The sequence below is a fragment of the Myxocyprinus asiaticus genome, chromosome 43 (genome assembly GCF_019703515.2).
Source record: "Myxocyprinus asiaticus isolate MX2 ecotype Aquarium Trade chromosome 43, UBuf_Myxa_2, whole genome shotgun sequence".
Taxonomy (NCBI): Eukaryota; Metazoa; Chordata; class Actinopteri; order Cypriniformes; family Catostomidae; genus Myxocyprinus; species Myxocyprinus asiaticus.
The window spans coordinates 32,088,450-32,110,190 of record NC_059386.1 but is presented as its reverse complement, the minus strand read 5'-3'; the positions used below and the strand labels follow the sequence as shown (position 1 = coordinate 32,110,190).

Here is a 21,741-nt window from a genome sequence, read left to right as displayed (position 1 = left end):
TCATGTTGCTCTCTACATCTCCTCCTGCTAAGCAAGATTTATTTCTTTTAATTTCTCATGCAATTTTAATGGTAAAAGCTACTTGTTGCTCCCTATTAGGTCTCATATGACTAGGTGGATCACAGCGAGAGTAGGAACTTCAAAGCTGGAAGTGACTTGATAAAAACATCAGTGTTTTGCAGTAAATCTAGATGTCCTACTAAAAAAAGAGATAGTACTTAGTGATAATTCATTAAAAACTCACCCTCATGTTGTTCCAAACATATGTGACTCTTTCTTCCATCCAACACAAAAGACGTTAGAATGCAGAATGTTAGTCTCAATCATGACTCCCTGTCATCTTTTTTCCTTACAATGAAAGTGAATGTTGACTGAGTCTGCTATTATACCCAACATCTCATTTGTGTTCCATGGAAGAAAGTCATAGGGGTTTACACTCTATAGTGTTGCAACAATAGTAAGATTACTACATAAGTATGCTATTCTAAAAATATGCCTATGTTTTCATGTAGGATGTTTCTGCCGTATCTACAGATAAAAAAAATAAAATAAAATAAATAAAAAAAGCAGTTCTGCCTTCAAATCGCAACAATTGCCACCCAAAACAATTGTCACAGAAAAGCCCTGGAAACCCAGCAGGAATGGATATTGTTATATCATATAACATTAATCTGAACATATTGCTTAAATTATAAATAACAAATTGATTATGAATGAAGTGCCATGACATTTCTAACAATCTGAATGTACATTAACTATTCATCTGTTATTTACATACATTAATTAAAATGTTTAACATTAGTTAATAGAAGTGTGAATCTTCACTGGCCTAACAATTCGATTATGATTCAAAGGGTAATGATCCGATTACAAAACTATTCTCGATGCATCACGTCCATCAATTTTCTTTATCAATACACACTCTGTATTAATGAGTATTAAAATCTTCATTTAGAATTAATGGATCCCTAGCCAATAAATATAACCACAACTTTCGGTTGCTGGTCCAGGATGGCTACATGAGATAGCTGCATCTGTGAGAGTGCAGATGTCAGTTTCTCTTTTCCACACCACAGGTGATAGTAAAGTGGCACAAATAGCGGGGTTGCTGCTTAAGAAAATCAAGCAAGCATCTTGTATGCGCACTGTTCCATTGAGCGAGAGAGTGGCAATGAGCAACAGCCAAAAATATAAAGAGGGCAAGAGGAGAAAAAAGGCATTGGGAAGAAGGGGACAAAAAAATAATTAGAAAATAAAAACATCACCAACATTTCACTCATCATTATGTTCAGCTGTTTTTTCCATTCTGTGCAAATTAGTGCAATAATGGCACAAGCCCGTCTTTCATGTTGTTTGTTGACACATTATCATGAATAAACTCTCCAGTTGCTATATGCTTGAGTTTGTGAATGAACTTCGGGATTGTAGTTTCAGTCTGGTATGACTGTCGTGTGGTTGATACATTCAGTTAGGGGTGGGCGATTTGACCAAAATCTTATATCAGGATACGAGTAATTTTACATCATGATAACGATATATATCATGATATTGTAAAAGTTTTCTAGAAAATCAATAAAAATTGGTTTGTATAGAAAATAACCATATTGTAATGCCTATTTTTGGACGTCCAGTCAGTGAATTAAATACTTTATAAATTGAAACTACATCCTGTTTATTTGGAACAAGACAAACAATATCAAAGTAAATAAATAAAAATCAACCTTACCAAAATGCTAAATATAACAGTATGCCACATTTCAGTTTAAAATATTGTTGACCAATATTATTACTATTATTATAAACTTTATAAGACAAAGAAAATAAAACACAAGTAAAAAAAAAAAAAAAAAAAATCTGATGAAAATAAATATCAAATAAATATCATTTTTGCAAAATAAATAAATAAATGACCAAATTAATGCAGAGTTCATCTTTTGGTTTTCATAATATTCTTTTGCGTGCTTCATTTTGAGGTGGTGAAACAGATTGCTTGTATTACGAATGATTATCGTCGTGTTAACCACAGATGACGTACCTGTTTTAATAACAAGCTCATCTTCATTTCCTGCTTGGGTGTTGTCCCATTCTGTGGAGATTTCGTTCTCCATTTGGGGTTTTCCTGGGCATAAAATGATTGAGTAGCAAAAATGATCCCACTCAGAGCTCTCCGGTCTCTGGAGCACAAATATCGGACAGCCTGCTGGATTCGCGCGCACTTCAGAGCTCCAGAGACAGCGCGCGACACAGTCACATGAAACATTTGCGTGTCAGATGAGAAGAATATTTAGCACTTTTAACACACCATATGCGCAATGAAGGTCATTAAAGTTGCTTGGGCATTCGCAGAAAAATGTTCAAATGCCGGAAAAACCCTGTCCATGTTTCTTCAATTCTCTCTGTCTCACATGAAGCCCTGGCCACTGATAGATAAGCCCATGCGCACATGGATATTTACATCTCGTGATATAGCAAAATCTATCGGTTGACACTTTATATCGTCGGCACAATATATATCGTCATATCGCCCAGCCCTACATTCAGTCTGTGTTCCGTTCTGTAGTGTGCGCTTTGATTTAGTATATGCACATGTAACAATTAGTTTTTAGCATCTCACTCTGTCTCCGACAAGCATATAAGCACCACTTCGCTGCCGCAGTTTAAATTGAACTCAGAATCGATTCTGAATTTTTGAGAATCGATTCAGAATCGTTGGAGAAAGCAAGCATCGGAGAATAAATCCCCCAGCCCGCCCCCCCCAATTAGTTAAAGCACTAGGTATCACGAACTTAAAAAAAAAAAAATAAATAATAATATATATATATATATATACACACATACATACACTATATTGCCAAAAGTATTCGCTCACCCATCCAAATAATTGAATTCAGGTGTTCCAATCCCTTCCATGGCCACAGGTGTATAAAATGAAGCATCTAGGCATGCAGACTGCTTCTACAAACATTTGTGAAAGAATGGGCCGCTCTCAGGAGCTCAGTGAATTCCAGCGTGGTACTGTGATAGGATGCCACCTGTGCAACAAGTCCAGTCGTGAAATTTCCTCACCACTAAATATTCCACAGTCAACTGTCAGTGGTATTATAACAAAGTGGAAGCGATTGGGAATGACAGCAACTCAGCCACGATGTGGTAGGCCTCGTAAAATGACAGAGCGGGGTCAGCGGATGCTGAGGCGCATAGTGCGCAGAGGTCGGCAACTTTCTGCAGAGTCAATCGCTACAGACCTCCAAAGTTCACGTGGCCTTCAGATTAGCTCAAGAACAGTGCGTAGAGAGCTTCATGGAATGGGTTTCCATGGCCGAGCAGCTGCATCCAAGCCATACATCACCAAGTGCAATGCAAAGCGTCGGATGCAGTGGTGTAAAGCACGCCGCCACTGGACTCTAGAGCAGTGGAGACGCGTTCTCTGGAGTGACGAATCACGTTTCTCCATCTGGCAATCTGATGGACGAGTCTGGGTTTGGCGGTTGCCAGAAGAACGGTACTTGTCTGACTGCATTGTGCCAACTGTGAAGTTTGGTGGAGGGGGATTATGGTGTGGGGTTGTTTTTCAGGAGCTGGGCTTGGCCCCTTAGTTCCAGTGAAAGGAACTCTGAATGCTTCAGCATACCAAGAGATTTTGGACAATTCCATGCTCCCAACTTTGTGGGAACAGTTTGGGGATGGCCCCTTCCTGTTCCAACATGACTGCGCACCAGTGCACAAAGCAAGGTCCATAAAGACATGGATGAGCGAGTTTGGTGTGGAAGAACTTGACTGGCCTGCACAGAGTCCTGACCTCAACCCGATAGAGCACCTTTGGGATGAATTAGAGCGAAGACTGCGAGCCAGGCCTTCTCGTCCAACATCAGTGTCTGACCTCACAAATGCGCTTCTGGAAGAATGGTCAAAAATTCCCATAAACACACTCCTAAACCTTGTGGAAAGCCTTCCCAGAAGAGTTGAAGCTGTTATAGCTGCAAAGGGTGGGCCAACGTCATATTAAACCCTATGGATTAAGAATGGGATGTCACTTAAGTTCATATGCGTCTAAAGGCAGATGAGCGAATACTTTTGGCAATATAGTGTATATATATATAGTGTATATATATATATATATATACATATATATATATATATATACATATATAATTTTTTTTTTTTTTATTAAAGCATTACTAATCTTGGTTAGTGTTCATTAATAAACATACTACTATTCAATGCTAGCTAAACTTTATGTTAACTAATGTTAATGTATACAACTTCTAATGTTAAAAATGAACTTAAATGTATGTGTGTAAATATAAAACATTAACATTGTTAACATGATCATTTTAACTATTGACATGACTAATGTTAACGTATACAACCTTAAGGTCCCGATATACTTTATACGAAATCGGAGCACGAACATGTGTGACATCATTTAGAACAAAATCTGGCCAAAAAGGTGTTTTGCATTCGTTTCGGTGGTTCGTAACAGCTCACTGGGGCGCTCTTTTAGGAAAAAGTGTGAACTGGAGCTCTACGTACATTGAGGCCAACAGCTAATTCTGTTTATCTTGTTCAGTCAGTCAAGATCCATCAATATGAACACATTGGCATGCAAAGTTATTAGTGAGCTGGTGCAAATTTACCTACATCATTCGTGTAGAGACATTTTCCAAGACCATGTCTAGCATTTTTTTTATTAAATTTTTTTTATTAGTCTGCAAAAGTAATCAAATCTACTCAAGTGCCCATTCACTCATGTTCCATCTCCAGCAAAAGCCATTCACACATCTGTCTAAAGTAAGATATTGCTCTATCAGCAGTAGTATCAGTGTCATCATATAATAAAGTAACAATAAAGTGTAATCGGTGCTTATTATAGCTGCGTAAAGCGTGTTAGTTCAATAGCTCCATGAATTCAGAATTTAAACAAGACAAATGAAGCATTTTCTACTGCATATATATTACTTTAAATCATCACCGAGTGGTTAAAACAACTTCTTTTGCTGACCTCATGTGAATTCTACTTATAGAATGAGGCATAAAGTCATTAACACATTTCAATGTCACATTGGTTAAGGTTTTACTGAGCGTTCTCATATTTAATTGTTATTCTTAACACCTCCCACAGCCGTGTGGTGGGTGTCTGAATGTTCACAAAAAGTATATTGTTGCTCAGCTGCTTAGATCTTCTTTTTACCCCTGAACAAAGAACTTTTCCGGACTTTTGTATATCGTGCCTTTACAGTAAAGTATTACAATAAAAGGTACTTCCATGGGACTTCAATGAAAAAGAGGGCCTGTATTACAGTATCTTTGCACAGGTAGACATTTTAGTCCAGTACACAAAAAAACAAAACAAAAAACAAAGACCAAAATGGATAAAACTCAAGTGTGTTCATACATAGTCAGATGCGGACTTAACTTAGGCCTGTCACGATAATTACATTATCGACTTATCATACGATATATGGACATGACCTCGATCGTTTTTGCTGACCTCGATATTGGATAATAGGTGTTTTAATAGGTGTTTTTCCCGACAACTGCATAATTCCAGCCAGAAAGTTTGGAAGAATAGGTCCAAATGGACTTGGTTTCAAAGCCGCATTCCAGAGCTCTGGTGTGGGAACATTTTGGCTTTAAGCCGAATGAGAGACGAGAGCCCATTAAAGTGAACGAGCCGGTATGTCGACTTTGTTTAAAAACATTGACAACGAAAAGTGGCAATACAACTCAGGGCTCGACATTAACGCTTGTCTGGGACAAGTCAAAGTGAATTTTACTTGCCCGACCGGACAAGTTGCCTGATTGAAACCTTAATAATGATACAAATACCGGGTTTATTTGTAACGTCAGAGCGATCCAGGTTTGCAGCCTCCGTCATAAGTCATAATACAACACCATCGACAAGAACTGCAGAAACAGCAAAAAATAATTTGTGTAAAGCTACCTGCTGCAGGATGAAGAGAAACGTTTAAAAACCTGTTACCAAACATTTTGAACACATATAATATATAATTTAAAAAAAATTGTTGAGGTAAAAGTAATTTTAACAAATACTATTAATTTTTATGTCATGAATATTATGATTTTTTTTGGTGGGTTGTTCCATCTGATATTTGATATCCTGCTGGGACATCAGCATTTCAGGAATGTAAGGTATGTTTCTAGAGAAGACATGGTAAGTGTAAAGGTGTGGTGTTGTTGATTAGTTTTCAAATGTTGATAAATCTTCAATCTTGATAATAGTTCACAGTTATGTTGTTATGACAGTTACGACCCACATACAGTATTAAATAAACAGGGTACTTTCTCAGGATTCGTACAATAAAGCAAGACACCTTGATTTCAAACTTTGAACTTTTTTTTTAACATTTATTTGAACTAAAAATTCAAATGAAACTGGAAAAAAATTAATTGCAATTAAAAAGTGTGTTGTTCAACTTTTTGAAAGATGGTTTTACAAGTTACATTTCTCTGTATATATATATATATATATATATATATATATATATATATATATATATATATATATATATATATATATATATCTCTTGCAATATCCAGTTACATCGGCAACCCCTGGGCTGAGGGATCGATGAATATTCTTGCTTTAGTGATTTTGCATTGAAAATTAAATTAATTTAAAAAATGAAAAACTTAAATCAAATACATTTCTAAATTCAAATTGCACTCCAAATGAAACGAAAAAGCAATTAAAATAATGAAGTGATAAAAGAATAATATATATTATCACCTTTCCATTTACCGTCAGGCAAGAATCCGTCTTAACATCATGGCGAAAAATTACTTACACAAATGAAGACATAAAAACAATTATAAATGTAAAAATAATAATTATAATGTTGATGATAATCACGGTTCAAGGTGAACATGTTTTTGTATTATTTTATATTTTAATCACAGATGTATAGGCTGCAGAGTTGTGGTCACAATGAACTGCTCTGTGGAAATAAAGCGAACTGAACTCAAAGCACCTCCTGAGCTGAGATGTCTGAGGTCATATGCAGCACTCATAGATGATACTATTCTTGCAACAAAACAAAAATTCAGCAGAAAGAGTGAGAACGTTTTACATGTGTGTGTTCCACGAGACTGCACGCCTCCAACAGCGCTTAAGATATGCGCATAGACTGCTTTCCTGTCATCTGTTCTTTCTGTCAAAAAGTGTGTTTTTTCAAGTGCGTGTCTGTGTGTCTACGGGCAAATTATTTGTAATATTAATTTGATAATAATAATAGCTTAATAATAATGATCATTTAATACATTAATGGGAAAACAAGCCAAATATCGTCTTGACATCGTCAAAGGCAACAGTTATTGGCAATCACTCTGAACATCATCAATCCCCGAGATCATCATCTGTCGGCACAACCCTAATGTGCATTTCTCTCTATAAATTAACAAAATGTTCAGACAGTCTCCTTGCTGGTTTTTCATTCCCGCTTTTGCCGGTGTCGCTGCGGCTCGCTTCGTGTGCGCTTGTAAAATTTATATTTTAAAGGCTCATTATTACAGTTTAGTATTTCTCTGTAATGTAGAAAAGTGTTAGCCATGTTACTTATAACATTCTTACTCAGCTCTGGAACTCAAACCATTTTCTGATGCCCCCCAAAATATATATATAATTAATAAAATTAATATCAAAAACATGCGACTAGTTGACAAATGACAAACTAACAACTACTAGTCGACTAGGTAAATCTTTAATCAGGGGCAGCCCTATTGCGACTGAATATTCTTAAGAATTAAAAGTTCATTGCTTAAAACGGTCTTAAAATGACAATAATATAGTTTAATCGCAATTTTTTCTGGGACAATATATCATCCAACAAAAGTAGTTATCGTAACAGGCCTAACTTAACTATTTTAATAGTGTCTAAAAGACAGCAGCAAACTTAACAAGAATTGGGTCCATTCCCAATATCTGGCTTTTCTAATTGCGTTGGTCGCATAGAGTTAAAATGACAGCTGACAAGATTCTCAAATAACATAACATTTAACAACATAACATATATCAGCGCATATAATGCATGAAGGAAATGTGAGAGAAGAAAGTGAGAGAGAGAGAGAGAGAGAAACTACTGCACAGATCCTCACTTGGGACTTCAGTCATAGAAGTAAGTAAAAATTAATCAAAATCTGGGTCTGCCTGCCATGTTCCCATGGTGCCTTCACAGCTCACGCTTCACACATCATAGCAAATGTCTTTTCAGCTCTGAGCACCGAGTGGGAAAAAAAATCATGCTTTCACTTATGTACAAGAGGTTATTTGGGCATTTACATTCATCAAAACACAACACAAACGCATTTGTGAAACAGGTCGTTTGACAAACTGTTTAACTGTTCAGGTGAATAATAGAGAAAAGCAGACTTAGCTGCCAGCAATTACAAAGAACAAACAGATAAGCGTTAAGATCCAACAAGATTCTTATTTAACTTCATTTTGATTAAAATATACTCTTCAAATGCCTGGTGTTTTCTAGACGCTTTTTCAAAGAATTATTCTTACACCCCCTTCAGTAACGGTAATTCCCCAAAGCTGTAATTATATTTGAACGAGTGTTGCAAGAAATGATGACATCAAGAATGTTTAAATCGAACCTCTTGTTCACTGGCAATACAAATCTTGTTTAAACATTCATGTAGGATTCAAGAAAACTCACCAATCTTCTGGTTGAAGATTTTGTCAAAGGTCAGTTCATCCCTTTCCTCCAGGTACTTCTGCATAACACTTCGAATACTGTGTGAATAAATGAAAAAAAAACAAAGAATGGATTATGATTTGATCTTAGTTCTTAATCCCTCCATCTCACCTAAGAAAGAGACAGCTGGGTTTGAGTCAGTGTTTCCTACACAATTCAGCTCTTGCAGCAGGGGGAAATGCTCCATTAACCCCCCACCCGGGTGGCAATGCGCTTTGGAGGGAATACAATTTGTAATACAAAGAAATTCTAAAATTTAAATATCACGCAGGGGCTATTTTTCTCACTGCTTACCTCCATTTTTATTTTTGTTTGTTTGTTTTAAATATACAGTCTCCATTACAGCCCTTCTCTTCAGTCACTTGTTTCCCAGCATGATGTGATGCAGTCATGTGCTGACTAACATTATGTTCTTGTTCTTGGCAGATCCCTTTGACAAATACTCAGTCACCATTCACTGTCACTGCATCTTACTTTACATACAATAAAAGTGAATGGTGACTAAACCTAACATTTTCCATAACATCTCCTTTTAAGTGCAATGGAAGAAAGTCATACAGGTTTGCAACAACACGAAGGTGAGTGAGTGATGACAGAATTTTCATTTTTGACTATCACTTTAAGAGTGCAAGTCAATACTCAACAGTTCCATTAAAATTGTCAGTTTAATGTTGACAAAATGAATTAAAACTTTTAACAAATTAAATCTTGAGAAACTTGCTTATATAATATGCATATTAAAGATAGACTGATAATATTTTCTTATTATGTAGCCTATATTATTAATATTATAGTATTAATATTACTATATTATTATTGTTTATGTACATTTTATATTTATTAAATCTGCTAGAGAGATGAGAGATATAGCCTAATAGCTGTTTAACTGTTTCTCTTCACCCTGCAGCTGAGCAGTTCTGGTTGCATACAAGGCATTATTTATTTATTTATTGCACTATTTCTGCCTTTCTTTGTGCTGTATTATGATGGAACACCACAATATGAAAGCTGGTAATACTAGATTGCCCCAACGTCGCACACTTGCAGTGCTGCCAGCTTTGTTGATTATAAACAGGAAAGATTTAACTCGTCGCTCACTTACAGAGAGAGTCGGTACAATGCCATTCTCATGTCATATGAACAGGTTTATAGATCTGTAACATCTTAAAGGTGCAATATGTAATTTGGTTTTTTTGCCAATGTGTGAACGGCTTGTAACGCAACTTAAAAAGTGAGTCCTTCCCGGACTTCCTAGGTTGCCTATTAAAGCCTGTAGACTGATTTTCATGCGGAGGGAGCGGGTCGCTTTTGCCAGGAAAATCCAAAGGATGTGACATTTATGCGCACTCCCGAGAGCCTTGCCTCAGACAGTAATAGCTTCTCTTCCACTATTCAACAGCGACAACAAACTGCAACACTAGGTAACGTTATCTTAGAGATGGAATCCAGCAAACGACCGGCTCCCAGCACAACGCCGACTCCTACACAAACACTGAGTTAAGCCCAAAAAAAAAAAAAAAAAAAAAATTATCTATTGAATCCCGTCTGGCTAAGCAGGAACGTGATCACAGTCGAGCGAAAACTAGAGTGAACATCGGCAGGGCATTTCATTCCTGGAGGGACCTTCGTTCCGTTTTGGGGATCAAAACCAACCCTGAATTGCCTGCTAACGCTGACAAACTGCAAGCTACCTTGCTTCGTAACTTTCAAAATAATTTCAACGATCTTCTCTTTATACTAAAAGTCAGTTATACAGAATAAATTTAAGCAGATACCCTGGTTTCTTGATCGTAGTACAACATATGAAATACAAAATATACAATAGTGCAACATAACTGCAGTGCAACAGTAAACTGTCTGGTATAGTTCAGTAGTATGTAGCTGTATGTGTGTATCAGTATGCTATGTTAGCTGATAAGTAGTTTTAGTTTCGTCTCAAAGTTTGTAGTAAAACAATCATAACTGTGTAATTTTAATCATGCTACTTCATCTTTCAGCATGATGCCGATGAATCATGTTCAGCCTCTTTGTATGTTACGTTATTGTTTTGGTCAATGCTCGCTCACTCGTGTACCTATGGAGTGTGTGCACGAGCGCGAGCAGAAAACACTGGTATGAGTGCTCGTGGGAGTCTTGGAGGTATTTTCATAAAGTCACCCTCCCAAGCTGCCCTTCCAACCCAATCCCGGCCTTAGTTTTGGTCTCTCCAAAACCACCTGCTCAATTCTCCACCCATCACTTCCCAAAGGAGGGCACTGTTGGGCTGCTCTGGGAGAGGGTGATAATGAGAAGCAAGTTTGGGAGACTGAATCAATTAGCACCCCCTCCATGGGCTCATTATCACCCAACCACAGCCCTGCCGAGTCAGGGTGCAGGTCAGGGGAGATACAGGTGTCCCCGAACACGCTCCTACAATCCTGGATCAGACACTGGCACCCCCGTAGTGAGTGACCTGACATATTATCGAAAGCAGCCAGTGCTGATGTCTGGAGTACTATAAATAAAGTTGGAAGTTTTATTGAATTTTCACAGTATATTTGCCATAATTTTTCTGACAAAAGAAAATATTGTGCATATCCATATGTGAGAGCATTAAAGGAATGTTCTAGGTTTTAATACAAGTCAAGTGCAATCAACAGCATTTGTGGCATTATGTTGATTATGACAAAAAATTATTTTGACTCGTCCATCGTTAAAAAAAGACAGCTTATTTGGAGTCGTTTGGGGCGCGGTGACACACGGCCCTCTCACATGCCTAATTGTCGACAGCGTTGTACCACTGGAATTTATCCTTTTCGTCCGACGAGCTGCCAGATTTAGAGTGCATTCTGTACCTTTAGATACTGAACCCGCAGTTTTTTCAGCTGGTCACATCATTGCTCAATGGTTCTTTGGTATCCACGAGCACGAAGGTAGTTGCAAATGTGACCAAATATCTCGGAGTTCTTGTGTGTTGTATCCAGTTGTTCCTGTATACTCTCGTCTGCCCAAATTTCCAGTAAATAATGCACTTATGCCATAGACCAAAGTGATCCCTTTGCTCAGTCGCATCATTGACGTCATATTTCGAGTTCCGTGCTCGGTCACGGTTAGCGATTACACTAGATGCGTACCGTGCCTGAGCCAACTGAACCATGCCTGAGCCCACCTCTTCAAGCGGGCTAAGGCACGGTTCAGTGAGCAATTACACTAGTCAAACGAACTGGACTTTGGGGATCAAAGGGGGATTGCCTAGTGCGAGTACACCTAAAACCCATCTCCAACTCTCACTGTAATGACAAACAGCTGTTAGAGACAATCATTGCCAGGTGATGATCCTTACCGTTCTCATCTCCTGATCTCGCTTTCCATTCACAAGCCGGCGCTCAACCACGCCCCCACCACCACAATAATGTTTACATCTTTTGGCTTAACTTAAAGTTCCCTCAAAGTTTCAGCTCTCTACCACTTATGGTTTGGTCTGCATGATCAGTTTTAGGGCTGAATAATAATAAAAATAAAAATCCTTACAATTACAATAGGGTTTCAGCCCTTCGGGCTTGAACCCCTAATAACAACAAAAAGGAAAACATGATTTGGTAAAGAATAAAACAGATTTCAGAAGGGCGCTACTTAAAAACACTTAAGCAATAGATCCTTGATTGAGAAACACTTGAAGGAAACATGGATTTCTTTTAATGTATTATTTACTTTGAATAGTAACTTTTTAAATAGGCTAAACAGGTGTGTACAATAGCACATTGTCATATTAGCATATTTATGCTGTGGTACCAAAATTGGTATCGAGAACCGTGAAATTTCACTGGTATCGGTACAGACTACTGACATTTAGGTACCGTGACAACACTATAACAAATAATGTTATATTTAAACATTTCAAATATATTATCTACTCACTTCCCTGCAACAATAAAACCCATGAATGGAGCGCAAAGTGTAGTGCAAGGGTCGGCAACCTTTTTGACGTGGAGTGCCTTTTTTTTTTTCTGGGTCAATGGCTGTTAATGGATTGGTGTTGATTGCTTGTGAACAAAGGAACAGTTATTTAAAGATTAAGGGGAGTTAAAAACACTACTGTACCCTTTTGAATTGGTGATGACTGTTTTGGGCCATGTCCACATTTATCCAGATAAATTTGCTCTCCGTCCACATTGCCGTTTTCAAACGTTTTCCAAAATTTAATTGGCCACACTGAAACATCTGAAAATGCTTAAATCCTCTTACTGCGCATGCGGGGGGAAAAACTGGACTGGCCCTGCATCATTTCCATGTATGGTCTGAAACGCAATTGTCCTCGTGTTCCTTCCTTTGCCTTTGAAGGAATGCAAAATGAAGGTTGTACAAAGTAACATTTATCTTTAAAATCTATCTTTGGATAGCAAGAACAACAACGGCGCTACAACATGGGCCGCCATCTTGATTGTCTTGTGTCGAATGGTTCACAAGACTGCATCACATGACAACAATACCTCATTACTTTCAAATATCTCTGTTTGTCCTGTGCACACTACATCGTGAAGATGCCATTTTCAAATTTAACTACTTGCGAGAGCATTTTCGATAAGCTCAGTGTGGACGAAAGGCTAAAACGTAGCGAAATTAAGGCGTTTTCAAACTAAACCACATTAGTGTGGACATGGCCTGATATTTGTGGTTTATGGTGCAGCTGGGCTTAAGTAAACAGTTTGATACATTCAGATTCAATGTGTTTCACTGACTTTGATGCTATTGGTTTTTTGTGTTTGTTGTGCATTATGCGCAAACCATAAAATATAGTTTTTGTTGTTGTGGAGCTGGTTCATTCTCTCCTATGAATGAGTTTCAAACATATATGGCTGTATTCGAGGGGTTCTACGATGTTGGCCAATCATAACAGTGGTCGTTTATTGAGGTTTCAGTCTTAACTAATATTATAAGTGGACCTCAGGTAAAACAAAAAAATTAGAAAAGAAATGTATGACATGACCCCTTTAAAGACAACATGTTTTACCAAGGCAGTGCATTCATATTATATCATCTGGCCTACATTATTATGAAACATTAACTGGCCTATTAGCATCTCAAAAGTGGTATCTAGTACAAAACCACTAACTAATGGATGCAATTTAAATGCAGGATGGCACAGTTGCTGAAGATATTGTATTTGACCACAACATCCTCTACCCGCACTCTCTCTCTTTCAAGTGAATCGCCCAGATGCATTCATCTCTTTCTCTGTCTGTCTGAAATCTCATCAGTTGTGTCCCACGGTCCATCCCCTTTCAACGTCTACGTGACTGAAAAAATCTCCAGTCTCTTCTACCCGTCTCGCTGTCAAACAATTCTGCTGGCTCCCCCCAGCTCCTCAAACACTTCCAGTCATGCTGTCAAAGTCTCACCTCTTTGCCAGCAGTCTCAGGACTGGCCCGAGGAGAATGTAGCAGAGCAGCGCTATCTCTAAGCCGCAACTTTCTCTGCCGTTAAGTGACAAAGTACCTTCTACTTATTAACGTCCTTCCCTTCTTAAATTGCTTTAATGTTCTATAAGCTTACTTTTATACAAACTATCCTCCCTAATAGTTCACCCAAAAATTCAGTATTCTGAATTCTGTAATCATTTACTCACCCTAATGTTGCTCTGAAAAAACAGATCGGATTGGCCAATCATACCTAGATTCAGGGCCGTTCTTTTTGTAATTGCAGCATGCTCAAAATCACTACTACTCTAATGAATGAGCACTTGCTCAGCCCTCAAAGCATGACACTGTGGCCACAGGAGGGTGAGTTATTACCAATTCAAATGATTGTTGGTGCCAGACGGGCTGGTTTGAGTATTTCTCTAACTGCTGATCTCCTGGGATTTTCACACACAACAGTTTCTAGAATTTACTCACAATGGTGCCAAAAACAAAAAACATCCAGTAAGCAGCAGTTTTGTGGACGGAAATGCCTTGTTGATGAGAGGTCAACGGAGAATGGCCAGACTGATTCGAGCTGACAGAAAGTCTATGGTAACTCAGATAACCACTCTGTACAACTGTAATAAGCAGAATAGCATCTCACAATACACAACTCATCGAACCTTGAACCGGATGAGCTACAACAGCAGAAGACCACGTCTGGCACTTTATTAGGACCACAGTAGGGCTGGGCGATATATGTAAAAATATTTTAATGATAATTGCATTAAAAAATATCGCGAATTCCAATTACATCGTAAACCCACCTGCCGAGGGTAAGTGAATTTTTGTTTTGCTCTATTCATTTTGCTTTAAACATTTAATTAATATATTGAAACACAAAAAACTTAAGACATTTCTAAATTCAAATTGCACTTTAAACTAAAAGAAAAAAGCATTAAAATCATAAAAAATCTTATTTAACCACCTCCCCAAATCCAAACATTTACCGTCTCCAACGGCCCCATTTGCCATCAAGTAAGCCTCCTTCAATGACACCAGATGGAAAATTACTAACAGCCTACAAATTTAGTCTTTGTGACTAACAGCATTTCTTGTCATGTGTCACTCAGAGACATCTTACAGGTCATCCACCTGTTGCGGGTAGATGAGCAAAATTACCTGCGCATGAAATACATTCGGAGGAGGAGCTCGCTAACTGGATTCAGCCTCGTTAAATTTGGCGGGTGCTAGTTTAACACTGGTCACGTTTTAATATATTTTCCGACTTCCCAGATCCATGGTTTTGCCATTTCCTGATATTGTCAATCATGTCTGTTCGGAATCGGCATCATGATCTTTGCAAGACATCGTCGATATCCGATTACAATGTCCTATCGCCCAGCCCTAGACCATAGTGTTAATAAAGTTTTCAGTGAGTGTATATTGCTTAACAGATTATTAGTTAAAACTACAGTACATTCAAAAAGTTATGAAAGTTTGATTAATATACTCTATTTTCATATATATCGGAATGTTTATGAAATAATACTGCCTTCACGTGCTATCAGAATTATCGTAAATACAAGTTTCCCCATTCGGAATTTGCACATGAATGACCCCTCAAGTCGTAATTACGACTGGAAAACTCTCAAGATAATTTTGATACCAGAGTCGTAAACTTTCAATACAGCAGAGGAGACTACGGTTTCTGTAATGAATTTAAAGTTTTATTCATTTTTCTAAGTACAGCTATTTGTTATTGCTTGCCGTTTCGTTCACATTCATTTATGTATATCACCAACCATTTGATGCACGTTGTACATTTTTACACTGTAAAAATAGCTTGTATTTGACCAAAATTCCATTATTGTCAGCAAGCTGAGTAATATTTTTGGTGTCAAAATAAAGGTTCCTCAAGAAATATATAAGAATTAAAGTTTTTTCTGACAACAAAGCACTTGAACGCTACATACTCGTAATTACCACTTCAGAAGTGGGAAGTATGATAATTTCAATAGCACATGAAGACAGCATAATATGTTACTGAAACAAGTGAATTTGAAAAAGGTTTATCATAGAAAGTCCTAGAGTCCTTTGTCAAGTATATTCTTTGTTTCTGATTTCTTTTGTAATTTTTAATGCTTGTGCATCTATATGTTGTGAGTGACAAATTATTAGTTAAGTCAATTAGTTGACTGTGCCCCTAAAAGTTTACTCTTAGTGGCACGAGCGTTCCTACACAATAATGTTAGAGTAGAGCTGTCTCAGTGTCATGAAACATGCAGGGTCTCCAGGGCTCTAAATCTCTCAGTCACTCATCCCAGTGCTATTTTGTGAGAACTCCGATTTAAATCAGAGATGTATGTTTGTCGCAATACAACAGACGCAATAACAGCACAGCGTCTTCACGCATTTACCTAATAATAAGTGATTTGTGTTACAACAAAACAGCGATGACGGTTAACAAATAAGTACTTTGTACATTGAGTAAGTTAGCTTTAGTGTGAACTTGTAAATATTAAGTAAATTCAACATTTGTACTCATTTCAAACATTTAAAACTTAATGCTCTAGCTTAAAAATATTATTTTAGATTGTTTGTTACCTTTACAATGCATCATGTGTCAATCCTAAAGTTTTCAGGTAAATTTCACAGGTTAATGATATAAAATTTTTACTTAACTCTTTAATGCTTGTGTTCCCAGAATACACCGGGTTTGAATAATTAATGAGCTTGCATGGTTTCACTGTTTGCAAGTTGATCTACAACATTTTTATTGTTGATTTTGTTGTTACATTTGGTAACTTCTTGTTTTGTGAAGTCTGAAGTTCATTTTCTACTTATAATTACCTATTGATCTGTTACCATCATCTTGTTTTGAGCACCAAGTGTTTAGGCCTGCGTGCGTGCGCAGCTCTGGATCTTGTTTCTTTTGCCTGTAAAGCAAGGTGATGTTGTCTAATAGACTACATAGCATGCATTAAGCTTCCCTGTAGAAGGCTTCCGTGTGTCATGTGGTACATGACTAAGAATGTTAAAAGCATTGAAATGCAAGTACACTTTTAAAAGCATGGCTTAATTCAGTGCTACATTGCTTGAGTAAACTGTACCAAAAAAATTTTTTTTACTTGAAATGGAATATTGCAAGGCCACCAAGAATTGTCTATAGCTTTTACTTGATAATATGGTCTTTTAAATTTACTAGCAATTTCTTTTTTTTATTATTGTAAACCCCACTCCAAATTGTTTTCAGTGTGGAGCATATTTTGAAAGTATATCTACTGTGTGTGATGCTCTCATTGTGTTTACTGGTTGCCAGTAGGTCACAGTCACCTTTGATAGTGAAAAAAATAATTATTCATAATTGGTTTCAATTAAAATACATGTTAGCATTTCATTGGGCACTTTAAAAATAAATATTGTGATCAGATTGGTATCGGCCAATCACAGTGATAAAATATCACTGATTGGTATCGGACTCAAACTGCCTGATTGGTGCACCTCTAGGATTTTGGAATTTCTTTTTATATGTCTATTTTTTATACTACAAACATAAAAAAAAAATTAGGCCTATAAATTTTATACAACGTAGTACATTTATGAAATCAGTTTTCCTTATCTGTATTCTCATGCTCATGACCGATATGCTGATGGTTTTATTTGGTCAATAACTGGCCGATAATTATTGGTGGTAGATACATCGGTGCATTCCTAGTAAAAAGTAAAGAAGAGGAAATTTTATTATAATATACATTCTTTATATTTAGTGTTCCGCAGAACTAAACAAAGTCACAGATTTTTCATATTTGGGTGATCTACTCCTTTAGGTTGGATCATCACTGCATTCGCAGGGAGATATCAATAAGATTCTTTAGTAATGCTTACTGAACAATGACAAATAAGTGCTAGAATGTCAAACAAGGATAGTTTGACGTTAAATGGCTTAACTGTTCCAGGGACGTGTTAGTCCGAAGGTGTAGCTGGGAGTGGCATGGCATTTATGGAGCCTGTAATAATGCTAATAATGGGGACAATTATGTCAATGGCTAATGCTTTCACTCGATCTGTGGTAATGCCGCTCTGCTGTGGACTACAGTAATCTTTTAGAGCAAACAGCCACTAAAACAGACTAATTACATTGAGGAGCGGATGTATGGCTTTAGCACTTTGCCGAATGTAAAAGCGAACTTCTGTTAGTGTTTCAGATTTGTACCCACCATCATCTGGGGAAGCTAAATAGCCCATTGGCACATGTATCACTTCGGCCCAGAGAGAGACTTTTATATTAACCATGGCGTAGGAAGCAAGATGAGTAACCATAAATGAATCTCGCCCCTAGTTTACTCTGCCTGTGTTCTGATGCTGGCAGACTTCTGTCTTGGTCACACACACAACAAATGGCCTATCGCGAACACTTCATGTTCCTTAAAATACATACAAATCAGTCGCTGAATGCTACAGCATGTTTATATAGTCTAAAAACAAAAAAGGCAAAGAGTAGCGATTACAGTCACCAAGTATACAACAAGCTCTCTAAATTGCACATCATCCAAAAACCTAATAAAATTAAGCACTTAAAATGTTGATGTAGAGGATCAGAACCAAATATAATCTTGGTTCAATCCAATTTAGACCCATTACGTCATTCGAAAGATAATTTTAAATTCTGTCTGCATGCAACAGAATATTCAAAACCAATAAGCCAAAGTCATGACTGCTGACATAAAGGTTCCTGTATGCAACTGTAAGTGTAACAAACAAAAAAAGCAATACATTGAAAGATCATGCAGTCTATGTCATAATGTGCCTCAGTGTTTCCTACAGAATTAAGATCTGCCTGCCCCCCCCATATTATATTATTTTATACTATATTATTTATTATATTTGTATTATATATAAGTAACATTTTAATTTGTACATTTTAAAAAAAAAAAATATTGCAAAAGTGTATCTGTTGCTAGCTACACTGTCAATATGAACATTGAACAACACTGATTTAGTAAGCATTGTCACGTGCTTGTCCTTTGGACAAGTAAATTGGTTATTCACTTGTCCTAGTAAAAAAGTAACTTGTCCGGTATATTATGATACATTATCACAATGCACAAAATTTTAGTAGTCAGTAATTGAATTTGATGATTCTTGATACAAGCTTCAATACAACAACAAATAATAACACTGACTAATTTGTTAACTATGTGAGAATTGTTTCAAGTCCTCAAGTAATTATTCAAGACTAGTGAACCATCAGTAAAAAGTAAACAGCAATAAAAACAGCAATTAACAGAAATAGATTAAAATAGAAAAAATAAAAATTAAGAAAACAGTGCTTATTTAATGCTTTAAAAATTTTAACAGCAGTTACAAGTATTCAAGTAAACATTCAGAATGAAATGCAAAATGAAATTACTACTGGTCTTCACTCTAAGCTACTAAAGTTATCCAGTCAAGAGCAGTGAGTGGTTTTCTCGTTTTCTTGTTATGGTTGTTTGATTATTATAATGACACACTAGACAGTAGCAGGTCTATTAGCTTACATTTACACTTACAACTCCGACAGTTTGATACAAATCTGCTTTTCCCCCACTGTTTACGTTCAACTTAGGAATAACTCACTGTGTTTACATGAATACCTCACCAAGACAGGCATTTTGGCGGAATTTTGAAATATATTTGACCGTTCAGGCGCTTATCCGCATCACCACGAGTGTTCTCGAAACACACGTGCATGTTCAGCACACACACATAAGTCGATCGCTAGTGAATACAGTTATGCACTCTGGATTATTAAGAATATTAACTTTATAATATGTGCCACAGACCTAGACAATATCACAAATATAGCTGGTAATTTTTCATTATGGAAGTTTTATTCAGGCAATTTGTCTGGCCAAATTTAAAAAACAAGCGTTAATGTCGAGCCCTAATCACAAATGTCTTATAATAACTAATAACAAAAACCCTATTATTATTATTATACAAGTAATATTTCTCTAATAATTTCCTAATTTGTTTGTGGCATTGCAATGGGATCTGGTTAAACAAATGCAGCAATTTTCTGTGTGAAGTCGCGTTAACAAAAGCCTTTGAATGAGCACCTGTGAATTCCAATACGGTGAAATGCTCTCATCTCCGCTTCTGTCAACAAAAAAACCTGCTGTTATGTTATGGTGTTACGTTTGCAATTTGTAATTGTATAGTAACTTGTAGTGTCCAGTTAAAGTGAATTTAGAGCGCTGTAAATACAATTGAATGCAACACATCCGTTATTATGTGCATGAGATGAGATTTGTGGAGGGAGCAGACAGAACCAACTCACGTGCGCTCAGAACTGAGCTCCGCAGAGCAGCGCGTGGCATGTGACTGTTTGCTTGATTAAATCACAGCCCTTTGCAGTTTAATATTCATAAGGTCATGTCTTGATTTCCATTTTATTTCAATGGATCGTTCAGCCCTACACAATGCAATAGAAAAACTTGTTGTTTTTCAATATTTCACAGCACGTGTTCTTTTTATCTCATCACACTGAATTCAGCCTGCAAGCTCACAACTTGAGTATCATTCTCTTGCCGTGGCGCTGAAAATTCTGTAGCAGTGGAACGCCACTGCTGAATAGCGGTGCAGGAAACACTGATGTGCCTGGGAAAAGTATTCTGTGGTGTCTAAACTACTGGCTTACTTTAAACTTGTTTTACCACTGAGAAACACATTTGCTCAAAACTTAGCAGCCTATATTTAAAAAAAAAAAAATACTGTATTGCTACCAGTGGCGTAGCCAAGGGTGGTCCAGGGTGGGCCTGGGCCCACCCAGAATATTAGAGATTATTCTATGACTTCAAATATATATTTATAAAAAAAGTCTAAATTTATAAATTCAAATTTCTGAAAGTGTGAAAGAACTGTTTGAATGTGTCGCTTCTCTGTTGTTAACCAAAATTTGGTTAAAAAAACTTGGCCCATCCATTTTTACTGAGGCCCACCCAAAAGTAATTTCCTGGTTACGCCCTTGATTGCTACCTTTGCACTTTTAACAAGCCTTATCTGTTTACCTGCAAACAATACTTGCAACTAAACTGAAAGATCACAGATCACTTAAGTGTTGTAATACTTTAGAAACTTAAAAGGAATATTACAAGTTAAGCAATCGACAGCATTTGTGGCATAATTCTGATTACCACAAAAAATAATTCTGGCCCGTCCCTTCTTTTATTAAGGTTACAGAGAGGCACGTACAAAATAAGTAAATGGGGCCATTTTTGGAGTATTTAAAAGGCAGAAATTTGAAGTTTGTAATTTTATAAAAGCACTTACATTAATTCTTCTGTAAGAACTTGCACTTACATTTATTCAGGGATGCAAACTGGTGAGAGGTTATAAATAATGTGATAGTCATAGCAGGTGTTACAAATGCATATTTTCCTTTGATTTGTTTGTTGTACTTATAACATTTTGTTTTATTTAAAGCTTTTTTAAGCATTTAAACTTAAAGTATCCCTTTCAAGTGATTTTAATAAGGAAAATGTATACAATTTTACCGAACAAATTGGGTAAATTAGCTTCAGAAAAGGTGACTTTAGCTGAAAGGTGAGCAGTTTGCATCCCTGTTTATTATTCTGTTAAAACAGGTATTATTTGAGCTG

At 36.8% G+C, this 21,741-nt stretch overlaps 1 protein-coding gene across 1 annotated transcript in view; it reads right to left on the bottom strand.

Annotated features, from left to right (window-relative positions):
- LOC127433297 (beta-adrenergic receptor kinase 2-like) overlaps positions 1-21,741 on the bottom strand; it is an 80,661-nt gene that overhangs the window by 54,540 nt on the left and 4,380 nt on the right. Inside the window, exon 2 of the mRNA XM_051685064.1 lies at positions 8,682-8,758. Coding sequence (XP_051541024.1) covers positions 8,682-8,758 — 77 coding nt within the window. The remainder of the gene's footprint in view (positions 1-8,681; positions 8,759-21,741) is intronic.